This window comes from Stegodyphus dumicola, chromosome 5, assembly GCF_044657685.1.
Source record: "Stegodyphus dumicola isolate Sdum_Otavi_A_Nest chromosome 5, ASM4465768v1".
NCBI lineage: Eukaryota > Metazoa > Arthropoda > Arachnida > Araneae > Eresidae > Stegodyphus > Stegodyphus dumicola.
Window position 1 is genome coordinate 207600832 of NC_140772.1, and position 23891 is coordinate 207624722.

At 33.7% G+C, this 23891-nt stretch overlaps 2 protein-coding genes across 13 annotated transcripts in view; one reads left to right on the forward strand and one right to left on the reverse strand.

The window, feature by feature from the left end:
• The window catches only part of LOC118202787 (uncharacterized), a 101287-nt gene extending 95412 nt beyond the window's left edge, over positions 1-5875 (reverse strand). For all 4 annotated transcript variants that reach the window (XM_035374983.2, XM_085817592.1, XM_085817591.1 and 1 more), the window contains exon 1: positions 5717-5875. In XM_035374983.2, coding sequence (XP_035230874.2) covers positions 5717-5746 — 30 coding nt within the window. In that variant the 5' untranslated portion in view covers positions 5747-5875. The remainder of the gene's footprint in view (positions 1-5716) is intronic.
• A 432-nt stretch (positions 5876-6307) lies between these two features.
• Positions 6308-23891, forward strand: part of LOC118202798 (protein IMPACT-A-like) — a 65234-nt gene continuing 47650 nt past the window's right edge. For 3 of the 9 annotated variants that reach the window (XR_015041398.1, XR_015041397.1, XR_015041396.1), the window contains exons 1-3: positions 6317-6425; positions 12901-13029; positions 17876-17925. Coding sequence is in view for 5 of the 9 variants with exons in the window: in XM_035375026.2 (XP_035230917.1) it covers positions 12960-13029; positions 17876-17925 (120 nt within the window). In the remaining 4 variants the exon portion in view is untranslated. Of the gene's footprint in view, positions 6426-6492; positions 10400-12900; positions 13030-17875; positions 17926-23891 lie in introns of those variants that run through there. The other 6 variants (XM_035375026.2, XM_035375018.2, XR_015041395.1 and 3 more) reach the window with 5 other exon arrangements.

The following is a 23891-nucleotide window of genomic DNA, read 5'->3' on the forward strand; positions in this document are numbered from 1 at the left end:
AAGTTGTGCGTTGTCGCCAAAAAGGTCTACTTGGCGAGATTTGCGTACACTGCTTGTTTCGTGGTTTAAACGGTAAAATGGCTGAATGTGGTAAGATTAATTTGAAGTTTCTGCATGATTTGGAAAGAAAGGGGAAAAGAGCATTAATTGGCTGGTTTGGCACAAACGGAGGTTTACTTAGTAGCCATTATTAAGTGTCCTGTTTGTAGGAAATTCGTATGGTCGAACGTCGGACGATAACGAACTATGGAGGATATTTTTTACTCTTATTTTTGTAAATTTATGTGCCAATGCAAGTATACAGATTTTAGTTCAGTTAATTTTAGGAAGTTTTTGGATGCCGTTAAGCAATTTTGTTTGACTGAAGTCACGTGGTAAGTGGACATTTCCTTTGTGTACTGTAAAAATGAATTTCTTTAATGTTATTTCATTGTTTGATTTAAAATGAAGTTTACTGATATTATCTATTTTTTATTCACTGCTCCTTTGACTTTTAAGTAAATATAGTTCGATGTGCACATGTACAAAGGGAGTATGCGATGCCTAGTTTGTGCAATTCTCCGATTTTTTTTTAAAGTGAAAATAGGTTGATGTGTACATGGATAAAGGAGCGCAATGACAAGTTTGTGCAATTCTCTGATTTTTTTTTAAAGTAAAAATAGGTCGATGTGTACATGGATACCAAGTTTGTATAATTATTTGTCTTGTTATTTTGTCTTTGTGTAATGGCGATTTATGAAGCCAAAATAACAAGTCAAAGAATTGCACAAACTCAATATCCATGCACCACCAAAAATTGCCAATTTTCGCCAAGGAGCACCCATAAATATATTTTTACCTGCTGCTATTTAGAATCAAAAGGAAACAGTAAAAAACTTGAGATTATAGCTTTTGGTGTAGAAAAATTAGCATTTTTTAAGGGGCTAAAATATTGACAAAGTGGTATATTTTATATACCAATGCCCTTTAAAGGGTTATAAGAAAGAGACTTGCTTTAGAACACTGTTGAGAAATTTGTATAAAAATACCGTTATCATTAAGTACAAGGTGTCTGAAATGCAATTATCAAGCTACCAGATTAGAACCATCATTCAGTTCTAGTTCCGTCGCAAAAAGTGAGCTACAGAATATCACGAAATCATGTGTACAGCTTTTGCTACTAATGTATCATATGGTCAAGATTTGGTACCAAAAGTTCAAAAACAAGGACTATGACATTTAAGAAGCACAGCACTCTGGGCAGCCTACTGATATTGATGAGGCCTGCATGTGAGAACTTGTGGAAGAAAATCAGTATGCAACCACTCAAGAGCTTGCTAAGGAATCAGATGTTACTGCCATATCCATTAGCCACACTATGCATCGCATAAACTTGACGTACAAGTTCAATTGCTGGACACCGCATAAGCTGACTCAAGCGGCAGATAAGGACCGACGTGTTCAGGCCTGCACTAATCTGCTCGAATATCAATGTAAGGACAAAATTCTGGACCGAATCCTCACTTGTGATGAAAAGTGGGTTTACTTCAACAACACAGGCTGAAAAAGCGGTTGGTCTGAGCCCAGTGTGACCATCGGCAGCATCAGAAAGAGAAATTTAACAAAAAGATCAGACTTTGCATCAGGTGGGATCGTTATGGTATTATCTACAAAGAGTATCTGGAAAAAGATAAAACCCTCACCAGCAGTCTGTGTTGACGCTGCTGTCAAGGAAAAACGTCAAACTGAGTTCCAGCGCAAAAGGTAATGCAAGATAATGAAATACCACGTGTCTGCATTTACCGGGTGGACTATGTACGGACTCGAATGAGATGTTTTGTCAAAAACACCACATAGCGCCGACATTGCTCCTTCAGACTTCTACCTTTTTTCACACCTGCAGTTATATGATACTGATATTATCTTCTATTCTGTACAGGACATCTGAAATAAGATTGATCTGTTTTTGGACTTGAGGGCACCAAGTTTCTGGAACGACAAAATTCTGGATCAAATCATCACTTGTGATGAAAAGTGGATTTACTTCAACAACACAGGCTGAAACAGGGGTTGTCTGTGCCCGGTGAGCCCGTCAGCAGCCTCGCAAAGCGCGATTTGATTAACAAGAGGATCAGACTTTGTATCAGGTGGGATTTCGGGTTTTCATTCGCAGAGAACCCATTGGTGCCGTAGCATTTTTACTTACCAAACTCACGGCTCATCAGCCGTAAACGTGGTTTTTAGTGCGTGGAAATTCAAGTTAGCAGACAAAACAATATATTAAGCATATAGTAGTAAAAATTAACAAATAATAAGCATGCAGATGTAAAACTAACCACAGATGTAAATGTGATATACAAAAATGAATTTGTATTAAATTCAGGTTAGCACAGAAAAGAATATATAAGCATTTATAATGGAAATAAAAATTCATTTAAAAAATTGAAATTAACCGGTTAAACATGATATACAAAAAAACATTCGTCTTAAATTCCAGTTAGCACAGAAAACAATATATTCCTTACACCAGCAGTAGTTTGCTAATTTTGATGATCATGGGGATGCATTAAAGTATTCTGTCATCTTAGATAATCAATAATATTTTTTATTTCAATTTAATCATCTATTCATGTCACACCTGCCATCCTCTGAAAGGTTATTATTATAAAAGCATTAACAATATATTATTTTGTTAAAATTTTATGCCATAAAAATTGATTTATTCTCATTTTAGATGACAATAACCAATAATAAAAATAAAAGCATTACTTATTTTAAATGCAGTGCACATTTTTGCGGCCTATGAAAACAAATTATTTTATGGGTTGGAAACCTCATGGTTCTGCGTGCTTACAGCTGTTAATAATTAAGAACACAACGTGAACAGCCATGTTACTAATTAGCATTCACCCTTCCCGCCATATTTTCTTCCTAACTGAAGAACCGAAAATCGTCATCTATCGACGAAAAATTCTACAATTATACGAAAATATTTCTATCTATTCGTTGTTAAAAAATAACGTGGAAAATCAGAAAAAATAATAATAAATAAGAGAAGAATAATATGAATTTGAAAATGCGAACAACGGCAGAGATAATTCAACAAAATGAACGAAAGAGGATTGATTGCAACCTTCGAATAAGAGAATAGGATGAATCCGCTGGGTTACCAGGTTTGAACTATTATCGCCAAAGTTGGCAATGTTTACATTTACCTGGTTCTCTGCGGAAGTGCTTCTGGGATTGCTGTGGTATTATCCACAAAGAGTACCTAGAAAAAGGTAAAAAAGTAAGTATCTGGAAAAAGTAAGTTTTTCATCGAGGTACTAGTCAGTGTTCAAGCTGCTATCAAGGTAAAACAAAAAAAGTTAAAGAATTGCAAGAACTCGGCATCCATTGCCGCTACACAAAGCCAAAATAACAAGTCAAAGAATTGCACAAACTCAGTATTCATGTACACATTGACCTATTTTCACTTAAAAAAAAGCAGAAAATTGCCCAAACTTGGCACTGTGTACTCCCTTGACTTTGTCCATGTACACATCGATCTATTTTCACTAAAAGTCAAATGAGTAGCCAATAAAAAGGTAAAATCCTAGTATACGGTGCAGCCTTGATGCGACTTTAAAAATTATCGCCAACACCAAAAATGATCCAAAGAACGTTTATATATATATATACTATATACACATAGTATATGTATATACGCACATAGTATATATACTATTATGTTTAACTGTATATATTTTCTTTGAATGACCCGTTAACTACTCATCGTATATGTCCCGTTTTTACTGCTCATCATAAAGTCGCCAAAAGTAGCCAAATTCCGTGTGCACCGGATAATAGGATTAAACCAACAAAAAATATATAATCTCAATAAACTACATCTTAAATCAAACAGGGAAATAACATAAAAAAGGAAATTCATCTTAACACTACACAAAGGAAATATAGACTTAGCCTTATTTAGAAATTTTTTTGTCTTCAGTCAGACAAAATTCCTTAACAGCATCCAAAAACTTTCTAAAATTATCTGAACTAGAATCTGTATACTGGCTTCACCACATAAATTCACAAAAATAAGAGTAAAAAGTATCCTGTGTAGTGTCTGTATCCTCCAACGTTCGACCATACGCATTTCCTTTCTACAAACAGGACACTTATAATGGCTACTACATAAATCTTCATTTACACACCACTCAATTAATGCTCTTTTCCCCTTTCGTTCCAAATCGTACAGAAACTTCAAATTAATCTCACCACATTCAGCCATTTTACCATCTAAACCACAAAACAAGCAGCGAACTTCCTAACCAACATACACTAGAAGCCATTACAAATCTTTTCCCATCATTCAAATTCACTGCAATTACACAACCAATTATGTCATAATAGGGTTTCTATAACATTCAACTACTCAAATTACCATAAATGAAAGATTAACTTTGCGATACATGAAACAACAACTTCACGATAATACAAGGGGCACCCTTATATCTACTATAACCCATGTTTCCCCCCCGCAACTTTATTAAGAACGTGTTTTGATGGAAAACTTTTGTTACAAACAGATTTAACAACTGGTTGATAAATCTGTCACAACCAAATATAACTGTTTTATTTTAATTATTATATACACTCATAGAATTTCTTAATATTAATACTCAATTTGATTATAAAATCAACATCAACCACCTCATAGATAACATCTTCCATTCTGCATTTTACTGAAATGCAGTTAATGATTAGGAGAGATATGTTCCATGTTTATAAACAATCAAGATGCTGTTTGTTTATTTAAGTACTATATGGATACTTTCTACATATGAATCGAGATATTTCACTCTAGAACCACATCTGTAAAGGCTGGCATGCCAATTAATGAAATTTTTGCAAATTCTTAGTTTGAGGTTACATTGTCACTGGAAGACCCAAGTTGAGGTAATTATCAATCAATTTTCTAGAAACTTCGAATAAATATTCTTAATTTGAGGTTACATTTTTATCACTGAAAGACCAATTTGAGGTAGATATCAATTATTTTCCAAAAACTTTGAATTAAATATCCGCATGCAGAAAAGGGGCTTATTTCCATAATACCACTTCTAAGACTGATTTTCTTCAAATGCTAATTATTATATAAATATGCGGAATTTATATGCAATCAGGACAACAACTCATATCGTTAAACGTCGAAATGTGAGGAAATCTGATACAGAATTTAAATTAACATGTTTCACATACTATGCGAAAAACACGATAGAGACACGTTGAAGTTTGATACAAATGCGTTAAACAGATGCAAGATACATTTATACAGCTTTAAAATAAAATTTATTTCATTTACATGCAAATCGGCAATGAAAGAAACGTCTTCGGCAGATAACAGACCACAAAAAGGCTATATCAAACAGACAAAATCTTTAAAATTAAGTTATGCTATTTACCAATGGAGCATTTAATTACTAATAATAAATGGATATGAAGCTCCTTAGAAATATACTCATCATGTAAATCACTGAAAGGCTACATGAGAAACACAATTTAACATAACTTATAAAAAAGTTAATTAATGATAATACACGATAATGAAACTCCCAAGGGTGATATTAACACACAAAATCAAAAATTAGAGGACATCCAGCACGCAAACAAATGCTTAATGATACCAATTGGAAGCATCTGATCATATCAGCATACATTATCTTTAGCAAACTCAGAAATGTAAACTCACCTCATTATTAAAAATACGCACGACCTCCATCTTAACGTCCGCAACGATTATATACCGAACAAAATGCTTCTAAGTCATCAGAAAACTTCTAAATAATCTTCAGAAAATGGCGTCATCCCTAAACACACCGCAAGGAAGAATAGATATCCATTATTATTGACTGTAACCGTCCTTGTTGGAAAGTTGCAGTAAATATCGCGACATAAACCATATTATTAATTCTAAGGTAAACCCATTTTCCCATGCCATTAGTTTTCTTACGAAACGTCAACAGTCATCCTTTGATAATCCTTTTTCAAAATTAATATAAAATGAAAGAATTATTACTGAAACATGAATGCTGGTTTAGAACTGAATGAAAGGTTGTAAATGAATATAAAATGAGAAATGTTTGGTTTTTGCAGTGTTCATAGCTTAGAAGTATCTTTTTTTATAAATTTTCTTAGATCTAAGTACTGCATGACACGCTTTAAACGAATTTCAGATTATTTACAAAAAATAAATAAATCGCAAATTAGAAGTCATGCTAGGAAGAAATGTTCCTTTCAAAAAGTAATATCAGCCTATGTACATCTCAACTGTATAATGAATTTGCTTTGTATCTCAACTCTGTAATGTTTACGATTTTAAAAACCACGTTGGATTTACGATATGTGTATACGATTACGTATACGGTAGTGAGACTTGCTAGAAAAGTGTATCTTTTCAGGTTAGAGTATCATTGAGCAGTTATTTTTTTAATTTGCCATATTGTTGCGTTTATTGCAATGTTTAAAATTTAAATTCTTCATTTAAGAATTAAAAATACAGGTCTAATGTTAGATTGAGTGCTATGCTATATCCTAATGGTGGTTGCGTCTTAATTTAAACTAAAATATATATATATGTTTAAAAAATGTGTAAATAGTGCATGTTGTCGGTGATTTTGACAAAAAATTGTCGCTAATCGAAGAGGTACCCAATTCTACACTAGAGCCGGGATTTTTATTCATTGATATATATAAATGTTTTGCTCCAAAGTTTTAAAAATATTTCGGTACTTACGTATTATCGCAACCAGGTTAGCGCGATTTGTAAGTTTGAGTAAAAAAGTATGAATAGAAAGAAAATGTACATTTATTAATTACAGATAATTTTTAATACAGTTTTTTATATTATTTTGTTTTAAAATATAAAATAGCAATTAAACCCTTCCGGTTTGAATTTGAATAAGTTGCAGAATTATTTTTTCGGCGGAAATCTTTTGGCTATTGCTTTTAGCACTGATTGAAAACTGTCTTCGCCATTAACAGCTTGAGCTTGACACCATATAAATTCGATAAGGTATGAGTCAAGATGATGACGGGCTGTTTCTCTCTGTTTTTTGTTGGGCCAGTTGGCTGAGCCCCACATGCGCTGTACGTGTTGTGTGTGAACGCCTTTTGTTGCGATCCACAAAGTTATATTTGTGATTAACAGTTCCATTCAGAAATCCAGCATTTTCGAACTCACTTGTATTGTATCCTTTCCAGCAATCCGAATAAATGATGCTTCCTTCCTTGATATTTTCGCAAATTTTTTCCATGAAGGTAACGGCGCTTCTGTTAGGTACAGTAACCAAAAAAGTCTTTCTTTTCTCGGCAAATTCCGCCGAAAACCATTGCTGTGGTAGTACACCCCCATAACACGTAGGGTTGCCGTAAGTAGAGTCGCCAAATTTGGCGATTTATGCGAATTTTGGCCTGGTTGCGTTAATACGTAAGTACCAATATTTCCGTGGAAAAAAAAGACAGCATTTTATTTTTGTAATGTAACAACATTGCTGTTTTATAACGTGTCCGAGATCCGGAATCCTCGGAACTTCGTAGATTTCTAGATTTTTTTATTATTAGTTTAAATTTAATAAGATGATGTGTAGAAATTATAAAATTAAAAATATGAGGAACTACTCTTGTAATCGCCCTCAGGTTGCCAAATTTCGTGCCAAACATTTTTAGCGAGAAACTCTACGGTGCCATATTACTATCTAAATTTTTTGTCTACATTTCGAACTTTAAGCCGAAAATGTCTCCAAAAACGCGTTTTGAACACACAATTTAACCTAAAAATCCGAAACAAAAACAAAAAATTTAGATAGCAAAAAAGTAAAGTTTATAATCAAAAATATTTGACAAGAATCCATGTACAGAGCGATATGTTGTAACTTAAAAAAAATCTACGAATTGCACAATCTACTCAGCGAAAGAATCTATGAACTATGCACACCTCGCTTTAATAAATTAACATAACAACAATAAATTTCAAAGAATACCATGTACACAGCATTCTGTTTAAACTTAAAAAAAACATCTACAAATTGCACAATCTAGGCATGGTGCACAAATCAACAAAATAAACTAAAATAAATTGCAAACAATTCAAATAACAACAGAAATTCATAGTAAAAAAACAATGAACATAGCATTCTACAAAATAAAAACAATAAAATAAAATGCACTTACCATAATACATACGTTAATAAAATTTCGCCAATCACACAATGTCTGTCAACAAAAGTGCCACGATTTTGCTATATCACGTCTTTCTGTGATTCGAAATTCGAAAGTAACAATAAAAACTTCCTCCAAAGTTAACTTATTACACGAAAACCACAATCCAAATCTTAAACTCTGCTGACAGCCACATACTTTACCAGTACAAATCCACACATGTCCATCAAAACCACCATTCTTCACCTGAGTTCTCATATCAGCTCCGCGTTTCGGACACGCCAAACTCCGTTTTAAAAGTCCTGATTCCCACAGAACATAGCATTCTACAAAATAAAAACAATAAAATAAAATACGCTTACCATAATACATACGTTAATAAAATTTCGCCAGTCACACAATGTCTGTCAACAAAAGTGCCACGATTTTGCTATATCACGTCTTTCTGTGATTCGAAATTCGAAAGTAACAATAAAAACTTCCTCCAAAGTTAACTTACTACACGAAAACCACAATCCAAATCTTAAACTCTGCTGACAGCCACATACTTTATCAGTACAAATCCACACATGTCCATCAAAAACACCATTCTTCACCTGAGTTCTCATATCAGCTCCGCATTTCGGACACGCCAAACTCCGTTTTAAAAGTCCTGATTCCCACAGAACATAGCATTCTACAAAATAAAAACAATAAAATAAAATATGCTTACCATAATACATACGTTAATAAAATTTCGCCAGTCACACAATGTCTGTCAACAAAAGTGCCACGATTTTGCTATATCATGTCTTTCTGTGATTCGAAATTCGAAAGTAACAATAAAAACTTCCTCCAAAGTTAACTTACTACATGAAAACCACAATCCAAATCTTAAACTCTGCTGACAGCCACATACTTTACCAGCAAAGTATGTGGCTACAAATCCATACATATCCATCAAAAACACCATTCTTCACCCGACTTCTCATATCAGCTCCGCATTTCGGACACGCCAAACTCCGTTTTAAAAGTCCTAACTCCCACAGAAATTTCAAAAATGCGCTTCTATCCGCATAAGCACACCCGTGAACAAAAGACTTGTTAACAACTCCAACATCGTACCTTTTAATACTAAATTTGCTTTGCACACAATCTAAAATCTTGTTACCTGGTCTCTAAGTTTCAATGTTAAAAGGGTTGCCATACAAACAGCATTGTCCACCAAACCATCCCACAGCATGGAATGGCGCCAAAAACCAGGGCAGAACACATATCGCCACATTTGGTGATCATAGGTTGCATATAAAAGTAGAGCCAAATATGAAATAGTTGTTTATGAAATAAAGTATTGGGGAAAGAGCAGAATCGCCCACTGCATGTCGCGTTTTTAAGAATTGCACAAACACTGTATCCATTTACACATCAACCTATTTTCACTTAAAAAAAATCCCAGAATTTCACAAAAATGACATTGCGCTTAACTTTATCCATGTACACATCAACTGATTTTACACTTAAAAAGTCAAAGAAAATTGACAAAAATCCAATTCTTCGGGGATACTCAGAAAACCGGCACTTTGCGAACTTCCTGAAATTGTGTTCGGCAACTTGGTCAATTTTGCACTTTGCCGAAAATATTTATGAACATAATAAAAATTTACAAAAATCTCAATATTTTTAAATTTGTTTTGTTAAACATTTCATTTAATGTAAGTTTGTAAAGTTTTTTTTTTTTTTTTTTTTTTTGTATGTTACTACTTTTTTAAAAGACTTTTATAGATAATTATAAGCTTTAGTTCAGTTACAGAGTTCCATTCTTCAAGCCCTGTAATTGCCATTTAAAAAATCTCACTAAACTGTCAGCTGAAATCTTTATGTTCTCAGCAACCTCTTGCCTCTCATTTTAACGAAAGCGTTACTTGTCATAATGGCTCGTACTAAGCAGACTCCTAAAAGCGAACAGTTCCACCAGATAAAGTCACGGATCCGGAGTCACTCCGGGACACCTCGAATACGACGGCAATGGACTTAGACCACGGGCAGCTTGCACTTATGGATGCAGAAATCGCTACGCTGAGAAATGAAATTCGGACATTGGAAATTATGATGGAATCAGACATCGACTCACTCAGGTTGTAATCAGCTGGAAGACCAGTTACGGAAAGAGATTATCATACGGAACCCTTGGAAAAGAGGATAGAAGAAAAGAAGCAGTCCCTGATAGCGCTGAGGAGTAAGTTAACTTTTGCTTTATCACATGCAAGCTACACTCACCCGCACACTAACTCTAAAAGAAAGCAAGAAGAAACTTCTGATACTGAAAGGGACCCAGATGGATTTTTTAAACCCACCAAAACCGTTAAATTACCAAAAACATCACCTCCAAATTTAATTGCCACTAAAAATAGTTTTAATGTACTATCTCAGTCTACCACTCAATCAGATACTAGCAATAACATTACTCAATCATCCCAATTAATTAACAACACTCAAAAAGCTAATAATATCCAAGAAAATAATAAATACCCAACACCAATTATAATAAAGCTGGAAGATGGCGCCACTCACAATCAATATCTTAAAAAAATTATACTCTCACACAAGCAATATTCTTTGTAAAAGTCAACAGAGAATACCTTAAACTATTACCAAGCACCCCAGACGATCACCGCCAATTAACATTAGACTTAAAAACACACAACATAGAACACTATGTAATTACACCTAAACATAAAAGACCGATAAAAGTAGTCATCAGAGGATTAGCAATCACAACAGACAAAGACGAAATTTCAACAGAATTAATAAATTTAGGATACACAGTCTACAAAGTAGTTCAATTAACACGTTTTAAAACCAAACAACCTATGCCACTATTTCAAGCACAACTCATGCAAACAGCCAACATAGAAAATGTTTACAATGAAACACACTTAGGACTTTTCATGATCACCATAGAAAAATACATTAACAAAAACATCATTCCACAATTCCACAACTGTCAAAGATTCCACCATTCATCAGACAATTGCTTCTTCTTACCAAGATATGTCAAATGTACCAAAAATCATAAAACTTCAGATTGTCCTACACCAGGAAAAATAGATAATCCAATTTACGCAAATTGTTCAAAAAATCATCCAGCATCCTATCGCGATTGCGAGAAATTTCCCCAAAATACATCCAGAACTAATAATAGCTCATCAAATTTAACTTTCAACAACAACAACAACAACAAAAAAAAAAAAAAAAATACTTCACACTCAGCTACACTTACTGAAGGCAAAAGTTATGCACAAGCTTCATCTAAGCATATTCAAACTGCTAAAAACCAGAATAACAATAGCCAAGAAAATCGCAATAATTTTTCTGATATATTTTCTACTTTAAAAGAATTAAACTTTATTTTTGGAAACAGCAATCTATTTAAATTATTCACTTTATTAAGATCCAATGTGGACCAGCTAAAAACAGCAGATACTCCCATGGAAAAATTATTTATACTATTCACCATATGTGAAGAAGCTAATATCTTTAATTAATACTTGCTAGGGAAAAAAAAAAATTCTTTGAAAAACTTTCTAAGTTCATTAATACACCTTAAACTTCCAAAAATCACAGCTTGCATGTGACCCCCTCAGCCTTCAATTTCTAAATACTTCTCTCAACTGCCATTGGATGCTCTGTGTCACATGACCTACCACAACTTTAGATCATCCAGCCTCTTCTCCGCCCAGTTCCAGCGATGACGGCCACAGTGATAGACGTTACTTCTCTCATCGCGCATTGCCTGCCTGTGTACTGATGTCGTGCTTCGACTCTCCGGTTGCGGATTTTCCAGTGCTTGTATCATCTTCACAGTCTACTTTTTCAAGGACTAATGCCATATTTCTTGCTTCACAAAGACATGCCTTATGCACCTTATGACAGTAATGTTTGAAAAGAGACGCAACTTCGATAGGGATAGGACTCCCAGTCCAGGCACCCTTTGAAATGAACATATCATTCATGGATAGTACTATAGATCAGCGGTTCTCAACCTTTGACTAACGCATACCATCTAAACAAAAATTGCCACCATTCTTGAACAAAGTTCAGATCACATAAATTTACGAGTGTTAGAGAAAAAACTCAGACAGGATTTTGGGGTTTTGAATTTAATAGTTAAAAATACTTTGCTTTTTTACCGTACCACCTATTTTTCTCTTGTGTACCACCGGTTGAGAACCCCTGCTATAGATTTCACCATCCATTGGCTGATTGATGTTTTGGGCAAAGATGGTAGTCACTGCAATGGAAAACTTCTGTTACATCTTCATTTATTATCATTTCTCCACATTACTTCAAATGTCATTAATTGCAAAATTTCGCCTTTTATTTTCTCCTAAAACTTTTAAATTTATGGTTCTATCATCATCACCATCATAAAATATGGTAACTGGCCACAAATTATATTAATCATTTTTTAAAAATAACTTCAGACACGTTCTTTCATGACCTTGAAATGTTTTATCTAGCAGAGTTTATTGTAAAATACTCATCATCTTATTACTATTCAGAAAATGTAACATAGATTTTTAAAAGGCATCTATACATCTAGTACATTTCAATTTATGCAGTACTTATATCCATTGGCTGAATGATGGATTTACAGTTTGGATGAAAGACTAAGATGTAGATGTTTTCTTTAATTAACTTTAAGTGAAGTTTGAGTTAGACACTTGTCTATTACAGGGACAGAATTTGCATCATCCAATAAACCAACTGATTTCAAATGTTGCCAAGCCTTGAGTATGAAATGGGTACTAATTGGGGCCTTTTCTGCAGAGTTCGCCAGAGGAGCATATACCATCATGAAATATGGTAACTGGCCACAAATTATGTGAAGCATTTTTAAAAATAACTTCAGACACATTCTTTCATAACCTTGAAATGTTCTATCTAGCAGATTTTATTTTAAAATATTCATTATCTTATCACTGTTCAGAAAATATAGCATATGTTTTTAAAAGGCATCTATACATTTCAACACGTACTTATATCCATTGGCTGAATCATGGATTTACAGTTTGGATAAAAGACTGTAGATGAAGATGTTTTCTTTAATTAACTTTAAGTGAAGTTTGAGTTAGACACCTGTCTGTTATAGGGACAAAATTTGTATCATCCAATAAACCAACTGATTTCAAATGTTGCCAAGCCATGGGTATGAAATGGGCACTAGTTGGGGCCTTTTCTGCAGAGTTCACCAGAGGAGCACATATTGTTAGAAACAGTCTTATCAGTCTTATGAATAGGTTCTGGAGTTCATTGAATTGCTATTCAGGAGTTCATTGAATTTGCTTTCAAATTGTTCAGCTGCTTCAGTGTCCATTGCTCTCGCCGTGACACTGTCTTATCCATTCAGTCATCACTTTGTCATAAACATCAATTAAAGCAAATGATTTTTTTTTTTTGTTGTTGTTGTTCATTACGAATAAAGTGTCCAAATAAAAAAAAAAATGATTTTTTATTTCCTTGTAAAGAAAGCCTTCTAATCTCGAAAAATTTTGGTATCATATTTTAATATAAATATCCATTTTGACCATTACCTAATCAGTTTGGGGGATTTTTTTGCATTTCTATATGTAGGACAGAATAAAAGAGTTCTTCCGTCATAAACAAATTGTAAAATAGATTCAGAAGTGATTTTTTCATGACATGTGCATGTATGTATGTATGTCTATATGTATTTATCTCTTATAACTGGAAAATGATAAGCTGTAGAATGTTGAAATTTTGTATATGAGACTACTATGACATCTAGTTTCGCACCTCCCTTTTTTACAAAAGTGTACCAAAAGTATATATATATATATATATGCATGTCCCCTTACTGGGCTTAAAAGTCTTTACCTGACCTTTATTTTGACGAAATCTAACTTTTAATGCGATCTTCCGTATATTCATATTTGGGAAAGTTTTATACTCGTTAATATAAAATAAAATGTTAAGAAATTCAACTGCCATATGACAAAAATTCATGAAGACATTTAATTTTAAAATTTGTAATTTTTTATGTCATTTTCAACTTGCTTTCAGGGAACTCTTAATTAAGTTAGAATAATTTGAAAACATAAGCTTAAATGATGAGCAGCAAAAAGTGTGTATAGTTTAATAGGTCATAAAAAGAAGTCATGTGGTTTTCTTTAGTCCTGTACCAATATCTATCCAATACTCCTCACACAGTTTTGAAATGGGTATGTCTTTATCCTTTTTTTTTTTTTTTTTTTTTTTTTTGCAGCAATTCCATTTTATGATTAATTGACATCAAAACATGCTTTCACTTTGAAGATCCTGCTGCACTCTATAATTAAAAACTGTTTTCTACTTAACTGAAAATTCAAAGCTTTCATTAAATCCTGCAGAAAGATTTCTAACCTGTGGATTCCTTGAATCTAACGATAAAACACTGATTTGGTGGATAACTGCTTCTTTTTCTAAATTTTGTTGGTGAATGATAAATTCAAAAGACGAGAAAATATGGTACTTTCTGATTTATCCATACTCACACCAAAAGTTGCTTTATATACATAGCAATCTGGTTTTTTTTTTTTTTTTTTTTTTTTTTTTTTATCATCAATGATAACAGCTGGGTTTGTTTAAACTTTCCAATTTTTGTGAACGACTTTTAAGTGTATGAAATTTCTACAGTTCAATTTTCTTAAATTTGTTGGCAAGTTATGGCTCAAAAGCAACGTCCGCATTGCTGTCTTATATGCCGGCAAATATGGTATATTTTTCATCTAATATTATTGTGTTAGTAATCAATTTAAATATTATCATTATCTGTATATTTTTATTCATTTGTATGCCTGCAATAATTTTATTTGTTAATGTGTACGTATGTTTTGGTACCTGGTACGAGATTTGCTTTCATATCTCTGACTGTGGCTGAATTTTGAAACTAAAAATAGGAAATAAATGTATTTATTCAGAAAGAACATAAACAAAAATTTAATTTGCAGTTAGAAAACTGAATCTACATCATCAACAAGTAACATATTATACAAAGATCATTCAGAAAGTAAATTCTGTTTGCATATTAAGAAAGATTAGCATTTTTTCCCTTTGAATTTGATTACAGAAAATTCTACACACCTTAAATTACTTTTTGACATACTCACCATGTGAATTTCAGCAGGTATCATATCCTGGCTCTAATTGCAACATACCGTCTTCATAGAATTCAGTTGCCTGCAACCTGAGCAGTTCTGAACATTTACCTTGATTTCAACATCAGTTGCAAACTGCTGGCCAGAAAAAAAATTTCTTGAGGTGAAAAAACAAATAGAAAAAGGAGCTGGGGTGACCAAATTGTTCCCAGTGAAAGGAATCAAGCAGCATCATTGTTACTCTGCAGTATGATTGTGAGTTGTCATGCACAAACACAATACCAAAAGGTCCATGCTAGTTATTCTGTATTATATGCCATAACTTCCTCAGTGTCTCACAGTAAGCTGTAGCATTTATTGCTGTGTTTTATTACATCCAGTCCTCTAACAAAATTCCTTGACGGTCCTAAAACATAGTGCACATGATTTTTTCATGAAATAAGAGAGGGCTTTGCTTTCTGGGGTTTGGGGGAAGCAGTATGCTGCCATTTCAATGACTGTTATTTCGTTTAAGTTATCTTGTAACAAATCCATGTTTTACTGCCGGTGACAATCCTTTTAAAAAAATTGTTTCTTTCTGTCGCATATTACTGCAAAAACTCCAAGGCTATTTCCATGGCTTTCCGTTTTTAAATGTTCGTTAGTGTTTTCAGTACGCATCATGAACACAATTCATAATTACTTATTACTGACCAATTCCATTGATCAGTCACAGTTCCACGTAATAAAGATAGTGAAGTATTTTGAAAATGCATTGACAAATCGGAAACTCTGACCTGCCTATAGAAATGAACGTTTTTGTTGCTGCAGTACACCAACTCTTAGATGATCAATGAATGACATCCTCTGCACTTTACATCATGGGTATTTTCCCTTCTTTTGTTAAACTTTCTTACCCACTTTCACATCATATCTTCACTCATTGCATTCTCTGCATCAGGTATCGTCAGGTAAGTGAATCAAAAGTCTTTAATCCGAACGTCCATAATCCGGAATGATCTATAATCCAGACCTCAAAGCTACAAACTTTCTGCACATGCGTTTATGCATGCTCATATTACATTGTTTACGCATGCGCGTTTAATGTATAACGGATGGTATAAATTAAGCTAAAATTATCTATTTCAGTTAATGTTGCAGATTGCGTTGTTCCTTAATCTTCTAATTGGATCTGGCTTATTATTTTTTTGCAGACTGTTAGAGCAATTTTATGAAAGTAAGCTTGAACTTTCGATTATGTCAAAAAGAATTTCCGATTCTAGAGCTGCCAAAGGATCTACAAAGCGAAAGCATGTTTTGATGTCCATCAAGCAAAAAAAGGAATTGCTGCAAAAAATGGATAAAGGCATATCTTTTGCTTCTCTAACCATTTCAAAATCTGTTTATCAATTTCACGCTGCTCTGGGGGGGGGGGGACATAGTGGCGCGCAATGAACTGGAAGTTGATCTGTCAGCACTATCCTTATCTTCAGAGCAGATTTTTTTTATTTTATTCCGATTATAATTCCTTACTAAATGTAGTATTTCATCTCGATGTACTCCGTTTTTGATATGATTTAAATCAAATTCCTCGTCATCAAATAGTTTTCTGGTTGCAATTTTTCTAATTTCGGCTATGCGTAATGTATGCTTTACGCATGCGTGCATTGAAAGAAATGTTTAGTACAGTAAACAGATAAATATTAAGCTCTGTTTTGTAAATTTTGATAGCCTTTAGATCATAATTGCTCATTTCATAAATTACGGTTTCATATTTTTAATTTTATAATTTCTGCATGCCATCTTACCAGATTTAAACTGATGATCTATAATCCTGAAAAAACCGATAATCTGGAATCGCCAAAACGAGTCCGGATTAAAGACTTTTGACTGTATTACCTGATACACCTGATATTTCACGAAGTCGAACTTTTCTTGCATTCAGAAACTTAATAACGGCTGTTAGTTCATGGTTGGCAGGCTGATAGATTGTTTTAAACATGATTACCAACAATTAGTGACTTTAGATTTTAATGAAACAAACAAAATTGCTAAGCTAAGTCATTCTTCAGTTGATTGATGTAACTACGCATGTGTAACCTTCATACTGTCAGATATACAGGAGTTATGCGCATTACTTTCCATATCAGCTTAGTAAATTAATAACAATACCATCACCATTCCAAATAAATAATATTTCTAATTTTGTTAATCTTTTAGGAAAGATTAGTTAATTATTTTGTATTTATTTGCAGAAATAATAAAACTTTTTTTTTTTTTTTTTTTTTTTTTTTTTTTTTTAATAAGAACTGTTCCCTTTAAACTTGTTTCCTTTAGCAGCCTGCCGGATACATCATTGTTAATTTCTTCCATTTTCTTCTTCTACTGTCCTGGAAGAAACATATTTCTTCCAAAGAAATCTAACCCTGGTAGGGACATGGAATTGTTGTATGATAATTGAAGTATCACAGATATAGTGCACACTTTCTTGATGCAATAATGAATTGTCATATTTAACTAGCTTAAATTTTAATTGTCTGATTAGTAACTAATTATGATATTATTATTATTTACAGCTCTAGATAAAATGGAAAATGAAACTGGAGCAACAAATGAATCTCTTCAAGTAAGAAGTTATGTAATATAGATATAAATATATATGTATGGAGTAATATAAATATATATGTAAATTTACCATTAGGAAATAATTATGTATTTTATGTTTATCTCATAGTTATATAGTATGTCTCATATTAGTGCCAGGAGAGTCAATCGAAGGCGTCTTCAAAATTGGTGAGTACCATTTTTGTGATTTTGGAGAAGTTATACCAGTTACTCGAGGCTAGGTATATTTTGGATATAACTCTGTTTTTGGAGATCAAAAGTTTTCTTGTGGTTTTTGAAAGTTAGTCTTGTGGTTACCTTTGCTAATTGGAATTTAACTGTTTAAATTGTATGAAGTATTGTAACGGTATGCTTTAGAAAAATTTAGTTTTTTAAATCAGTCCAGAGTTAGAGGACAACATTTATATAGTTAAATAGAGCAGGAAAAGATTGCCTCTTAATTAATTTTTTTGATATATGTTTTGTATGTAGGCATAGATATATTCATTTAGTGTTGTAAGGAAATTTGTGTTCAGAATTATTAGGGTATTATTCAGTTTTGGAGAGCTGGACCTGTTGTTCTTTTTGTGTTATTTTATTTTGGGGTAGGTAATTTTCTCTAATTTTCGATAATGGGTGAGCTTATGAGGAAATTTTCTAAAGCTCTGCTATTGGAGTTAGCGGAGGAGTTTGATACAAATGTGTCTCAGGCAAATAGAGTAAGAGAAATTAAGCAGGCTGTTCTAAATGCTGAGGACTATGAAGAAGAAGCGGCGAAAGAATATGCGGCAAGAATTTGGGCAGCAGCTGAGCAGAAAAAAGCAGAAGAAATAGCCGAACAAGAGAGAGCAGGACGTGAACGTGAACAAGAGAGAGCAGAACGTGAACGGGAACAAGAGAGAGCAGAATGGGAACGTGAACAAGAGAGAAGGGAATGGGAGCGGGAGTGAGTTTTTGAATTGGAAAGGTTAAAACTGATGAATGTGGTTCAGAATAATAGCCTAGCTTCCACGGTTTGGACAGTTGAACAATCTAGAGAAAAAAAGTTAATTTGAAAGATCTAGTACCGCGTTTTGAACCGAGTAATATGGATATTTCATTATTCTTTATGCTATTTGAGAAACAAGCTCAAAAAGAGAACATTAATGAGATTGATTGGGTCTTGCAATTAATTCCTTTATTACCTCACAATGTAGCCCAGCCAATAGTGAAAGAACCAGCAGATAAATCAGATGATTATCAGCATGTTAAGAAATTACTGATGCAGAGATTCAAGCTTAGTTCTTGGGCACTAAAAACAAAATTTGAAGAACATTCTAGGAAAAAAAACGGAATGTTATGGGTGGATTTAGTATATGAATTGAGAGTGTATTTAGAGAATTAGTTGGATTCAGTAGAAGCTCAAGATTTCGAAGGTCTTAAGAAACTTATGCTCACCGAGCAAGTTAAGCGGCAAGTCCTTCTAGAAATAAGAGAGCACTACTTAGACAATTGGGAGAATTTAAAACAGCTTCCATTTTAGCAGAGAAATGCGACAAGTATGAGGCTTTGCGAAGAGATACGAGGAAGTTAGAACAGAGAGCGGGGTTAAAGAAACTATTTGAGAGAGATAGAGAGTGGTATGTAAATTCCAATTGTAGTTATAATCTGAAAAGTAGTGGTCATCAAAGAATGAAATCAGAGGAGCATAAAAAAGTGGAGATTCCTAAAAAAAGCAAGTTTCCAATGAAGCAGGTTTCGAGAAATTGCGGAAAATAAGGTGTTACCAATGGGGAAATGACGGACGTATCCGACCTAACTGTCCATCTCTGGAAAAGAATAAGGCTAATCTGGTGAATAATCTAGGAACGGAGAGTTTAGAAAAATGTTTTGAGCCGTATTTCAAGAAAGCAGTAATTAACGGGATAGAGAGAAAATATCTGAGAGGTACTGGAGCTGGAACAGATCTGTGTAATAGTACTTGGATTAATGCTAGTGACTTATTAGGGGAAACTGTATGGGTGAAACAGCCTTTGGACAAAGAATGTAAATGTTTACCTTTGGTGAAAGTCACCATTGAAGGTGATTTTGGTGTGGTCACCACAAAGGCAGCGGTTACTCCAGTAGAGTTAGATAAAGAGTAGTATTTGTTAGGGAATAAAACTGCACAGTTGATTGAGGAAATTAGGGAACGAACGGTTCTCTTGAATGTTGTAGAGACTCCAGTCCGATGCATGCGCGCAGGAGTTTAGAGAGAGCGAGTGCAGAAGACTTAGATTCCAGATCGGAAGAAAAGAAAGAGATAGAAAGTGAAAGAGTCATCAATAATGAGCATTCAGAAGAAAGGAAGTTAACCAGTAATACAGAGGAGGCAATTAAAATTCCAGACATCAGTTTAGAAGAATGCTCTATCCTTGCGGATGTTTCGCCAGCAGAATTCTCGGAAGCACAAGCAACTGAAACTCGTGATAATGTTCAACACCAAACAAAATTTATTATATCGCATACTGAAGGAACACAAGATCCGCAGAATTTGATATTAAAAAAAACCCACTTCTATCAAGACGTTTTCTTCTGAGAAATTGCTTCCAAATAGACTTGCTGTAAAAGTGATGTTCAATTATAATGCTGAATCAAATGCATATGTTATATGGCGTGCAATGTATAAGGAGACATTACCAGCCATTGGCGAGTTTTCTTTGGGTGAGCTGACAAAACATAAAGTCAAGAGAAAGAAATTGGGACCTCATCCAAATATAGCTGAAATGCATTTTGCTTTTGCTGATCGAACACCTCTGCTTCCTGGTGCCTTCATTAACTATCCACAAGCCCTTCCTGTCCGTCTTCTGAGTGATGGATGTGGTAGAAATATGACTCTATTTCTTGTTATGAAGAGATACAATTGCAATTTAAAAGAATAGATGTTTCTGGTCACACAGCATTGCTACTGTTTACTCAGCTTTTGGAAGCTTTAGTACACTTGCTTCAAAATGATATTACTCATCGGGATTTACAGACTGACAATATTTTATTAGATTTACAGTATGGACCCTCCTCTGCTGGATTTGACTGACTTTGGGTGCTGTCATGAAGGCCTCTATTTGGTTTACAATTCATATGATTCTGAGAAAGGTGGAAATATAGCATTAATGGCACCAGAAGTTCTAAATGCTGAAGCATGTCCTTTCTCAGTGATTGATTATTCGAGATCAGATGTATGGACAGCAGGAACTTTAGCATATGAAATATATGGAGGAGCCAATCCTTTTTGTTCTGTAAACTGTTGTTTGAAAAATGATTTTTGTAGCATTTTGGAATTATATTTTTGTCAATTTAAAATTGTTTGCATCGTGTGTTTCATTTTCAAAATGGTTAGAAATAAATGTTTTATCTTAAGTATTAGCATTTTGTAAAATTTGAGGAAAGTATTTTGTATTAAGCAGACATTAGGAGTAGTTTAAATCTTTTTGTTGTATTTTTGCACTTATGTTATCTGGAAATAAGTGCAGAGTAATGTAACTGGCTTCTCTATTATCACTTAAATGGTTACCACTTGTGTTTTGAAAGCAGTAAAAAGTATTTAGAATTTTTCCTTCCATAGTCGAGAAAAATTCTTTTATGAAGGGAGGAGTTGTGATAAGGTCGCATAAAGGAAGAAGAAACTGAAGATTAATATGGACAAGGATGTCTCGTGAACATAAGATGAAAATTATTATTATTTAACTTCCGAATACGTTTTCAATAGTTGTTAAAATACTGTAGAATTCCAGAAATCCGCAAAGCTTGGGACCAGAGGTTGTGCGGATTTCAGGACTTAAAGCATAATATTCAGACTAAAAGTGCAAAATGAATAAGGTGTATTAAATACATTTAATTAAATTATTATACAGTCAAAAGTCTTTAATACGGACATCCATAATCCGGAATGATCTATAATCCGGATCTCAAAGCTATAAACTTTCTGCGCATGTGTCAATGCATAATGCGTTCATGCATGTGCAATACCTCTACACATGCACATAATACGTTTGTGCATGCGCGTTTAATGCATAACGGATGGTATAAGCTAAGCTAAAATTATCTAATTATCTATTTCAGTTAATGTTGCAGATTGTGTTGTTCCTTAATCTTCGAATTGGATTCGGCTTATTATTTTTTGCAGACTGTTAGAGCAATTTTATAAAAGCAAGCTTGAACTTTCGATTATGTCAAATAGAATTTCCGATGCTGGAGCTGCCAAAGGATCTACAAATCGTAAGCATGTTTCGATGTCCATCAAACAAAAAGTGGAATTGCTGCAAGAAAATGGATAAAGGCATATCCGTCTTAAAATTATGCTAGGAATATAACATTGGAAAGTCAACTGTATATGACATAAGCAAAAAGAAAAAGGAACTTTTCGAATTTTTTGTGGATTCCGACACCCTACTTGCAATGAATAACAGAAAAAGGGTTTGTTATGCTAAAAGTGACGATCATGCCAAAGTGATGATTGAATGGGTCAGACAGCGTCACAGCGAGGGCGTGCCATTGACGGGTCCAATGGTAATGGCTCAAGCCAAAATATATCATGAAGAAATGAATTTAAATGGAGAGTGCACATATTCGACAGGTTGGTTAACCAAATTTAAAAATCGCCATGGTATAAGACAATTAAAAATTTCAGGTGAAAAATCTTCAGCTGATACTGAAGCTGCTGAACAATTTGCAGATGAATTCGTTACTAATGAACAATTATCTGCAGAATAAATTTACAATGCTGATGAAACTGGTCTTTTCTGGCAATATGTACCACAAAATACCTTGGCAACCACTACAAAAAAGGCTCCAACTGGTGTCAAAGGTTCCAAAGTGAGACTAACAATTTTAGCGTGCGCAAATGCTGCAAGAACGCACAAGTGCAAACTTTTTGTAATCAGAAAACATGCACGACCTCGAGCATTTAAAGGAGTAATGATTTTCCCTGCTATATATCACGTAAATAAAAGAGCATGGATGACACAAGTGTTCATGAATGATTGGCTGAAAAATCATTTTATACCCAAGGCTCAGCGATATTTGAATTCGGTTGGTTTACCTGATGACTCAAAAATAGTCCTGATTGTTGATCACTGTTCAGCGCATACTTCACTTAAAGTTTTAGTGAAAGATAATGTATCCGTATTATTCTTCCCTCCAAATTGTACGTCTATCATTCAGCCTATGGATGTGGGAATAGTGCACGTGCTGAAATGCAAATATAAAGCAGCATTTTTAAAATCTATGTTAAATTTCTTGAACAGTGGCAAGACTGTTCAAAACTTTTTGAAATTTTTTAGCATAAAATCTGCTGTGTGGAGCATCGCAAGATCGTGCGAAGATGTGTCTCCAGGTATGTTAAAAAATGCTTGGCATAATTTATGGCCATTTACCATATTTCATAGTGAGGAGGATGAAGATGATAACCACGAATTTGAAGGTTTTCGGACATCGCAAACTAAAGGTGAAATTTTACAGTAATTGAATTTTGTAAAGAAATGTGGAGAAGCGGTAATAAATGAAGATGATATGACAAAAGTTTTTCATTGCGACGGCAATGCCCCAATCATCAATCAATTAACGGACAGCGAAATCTGTAGTATGGTTCTAGATCCAGAAAATATCGCTTCCGATAGTGAAGAAAGTGACAGAGAGGTTATTGAAAACGAAAAAATTTCGATTGACAAATTAGTCGGTATTTTCAACACAGCAATTATAGGACTTGAACAGCGGAACTTTGTAACTGAACAAGAAATTATATCTGTTTATAGAATTAAAGAGAAAGTATTAGCTCATAAAACGAAGCAACTTAAACAACTTACATTGAAAGAAATGTTTAATAAAGTAAACAAATAAATATTAAGCTTCTTTTTTACATTTTGATACCCTTTAGATCATAATTGCTCTTTATTTCATAATTTTAATTTTATAATTTCTGCATGTCATCTTACCAGATTTAAACTGATGATCTTATAATCCACAAAAACCGAT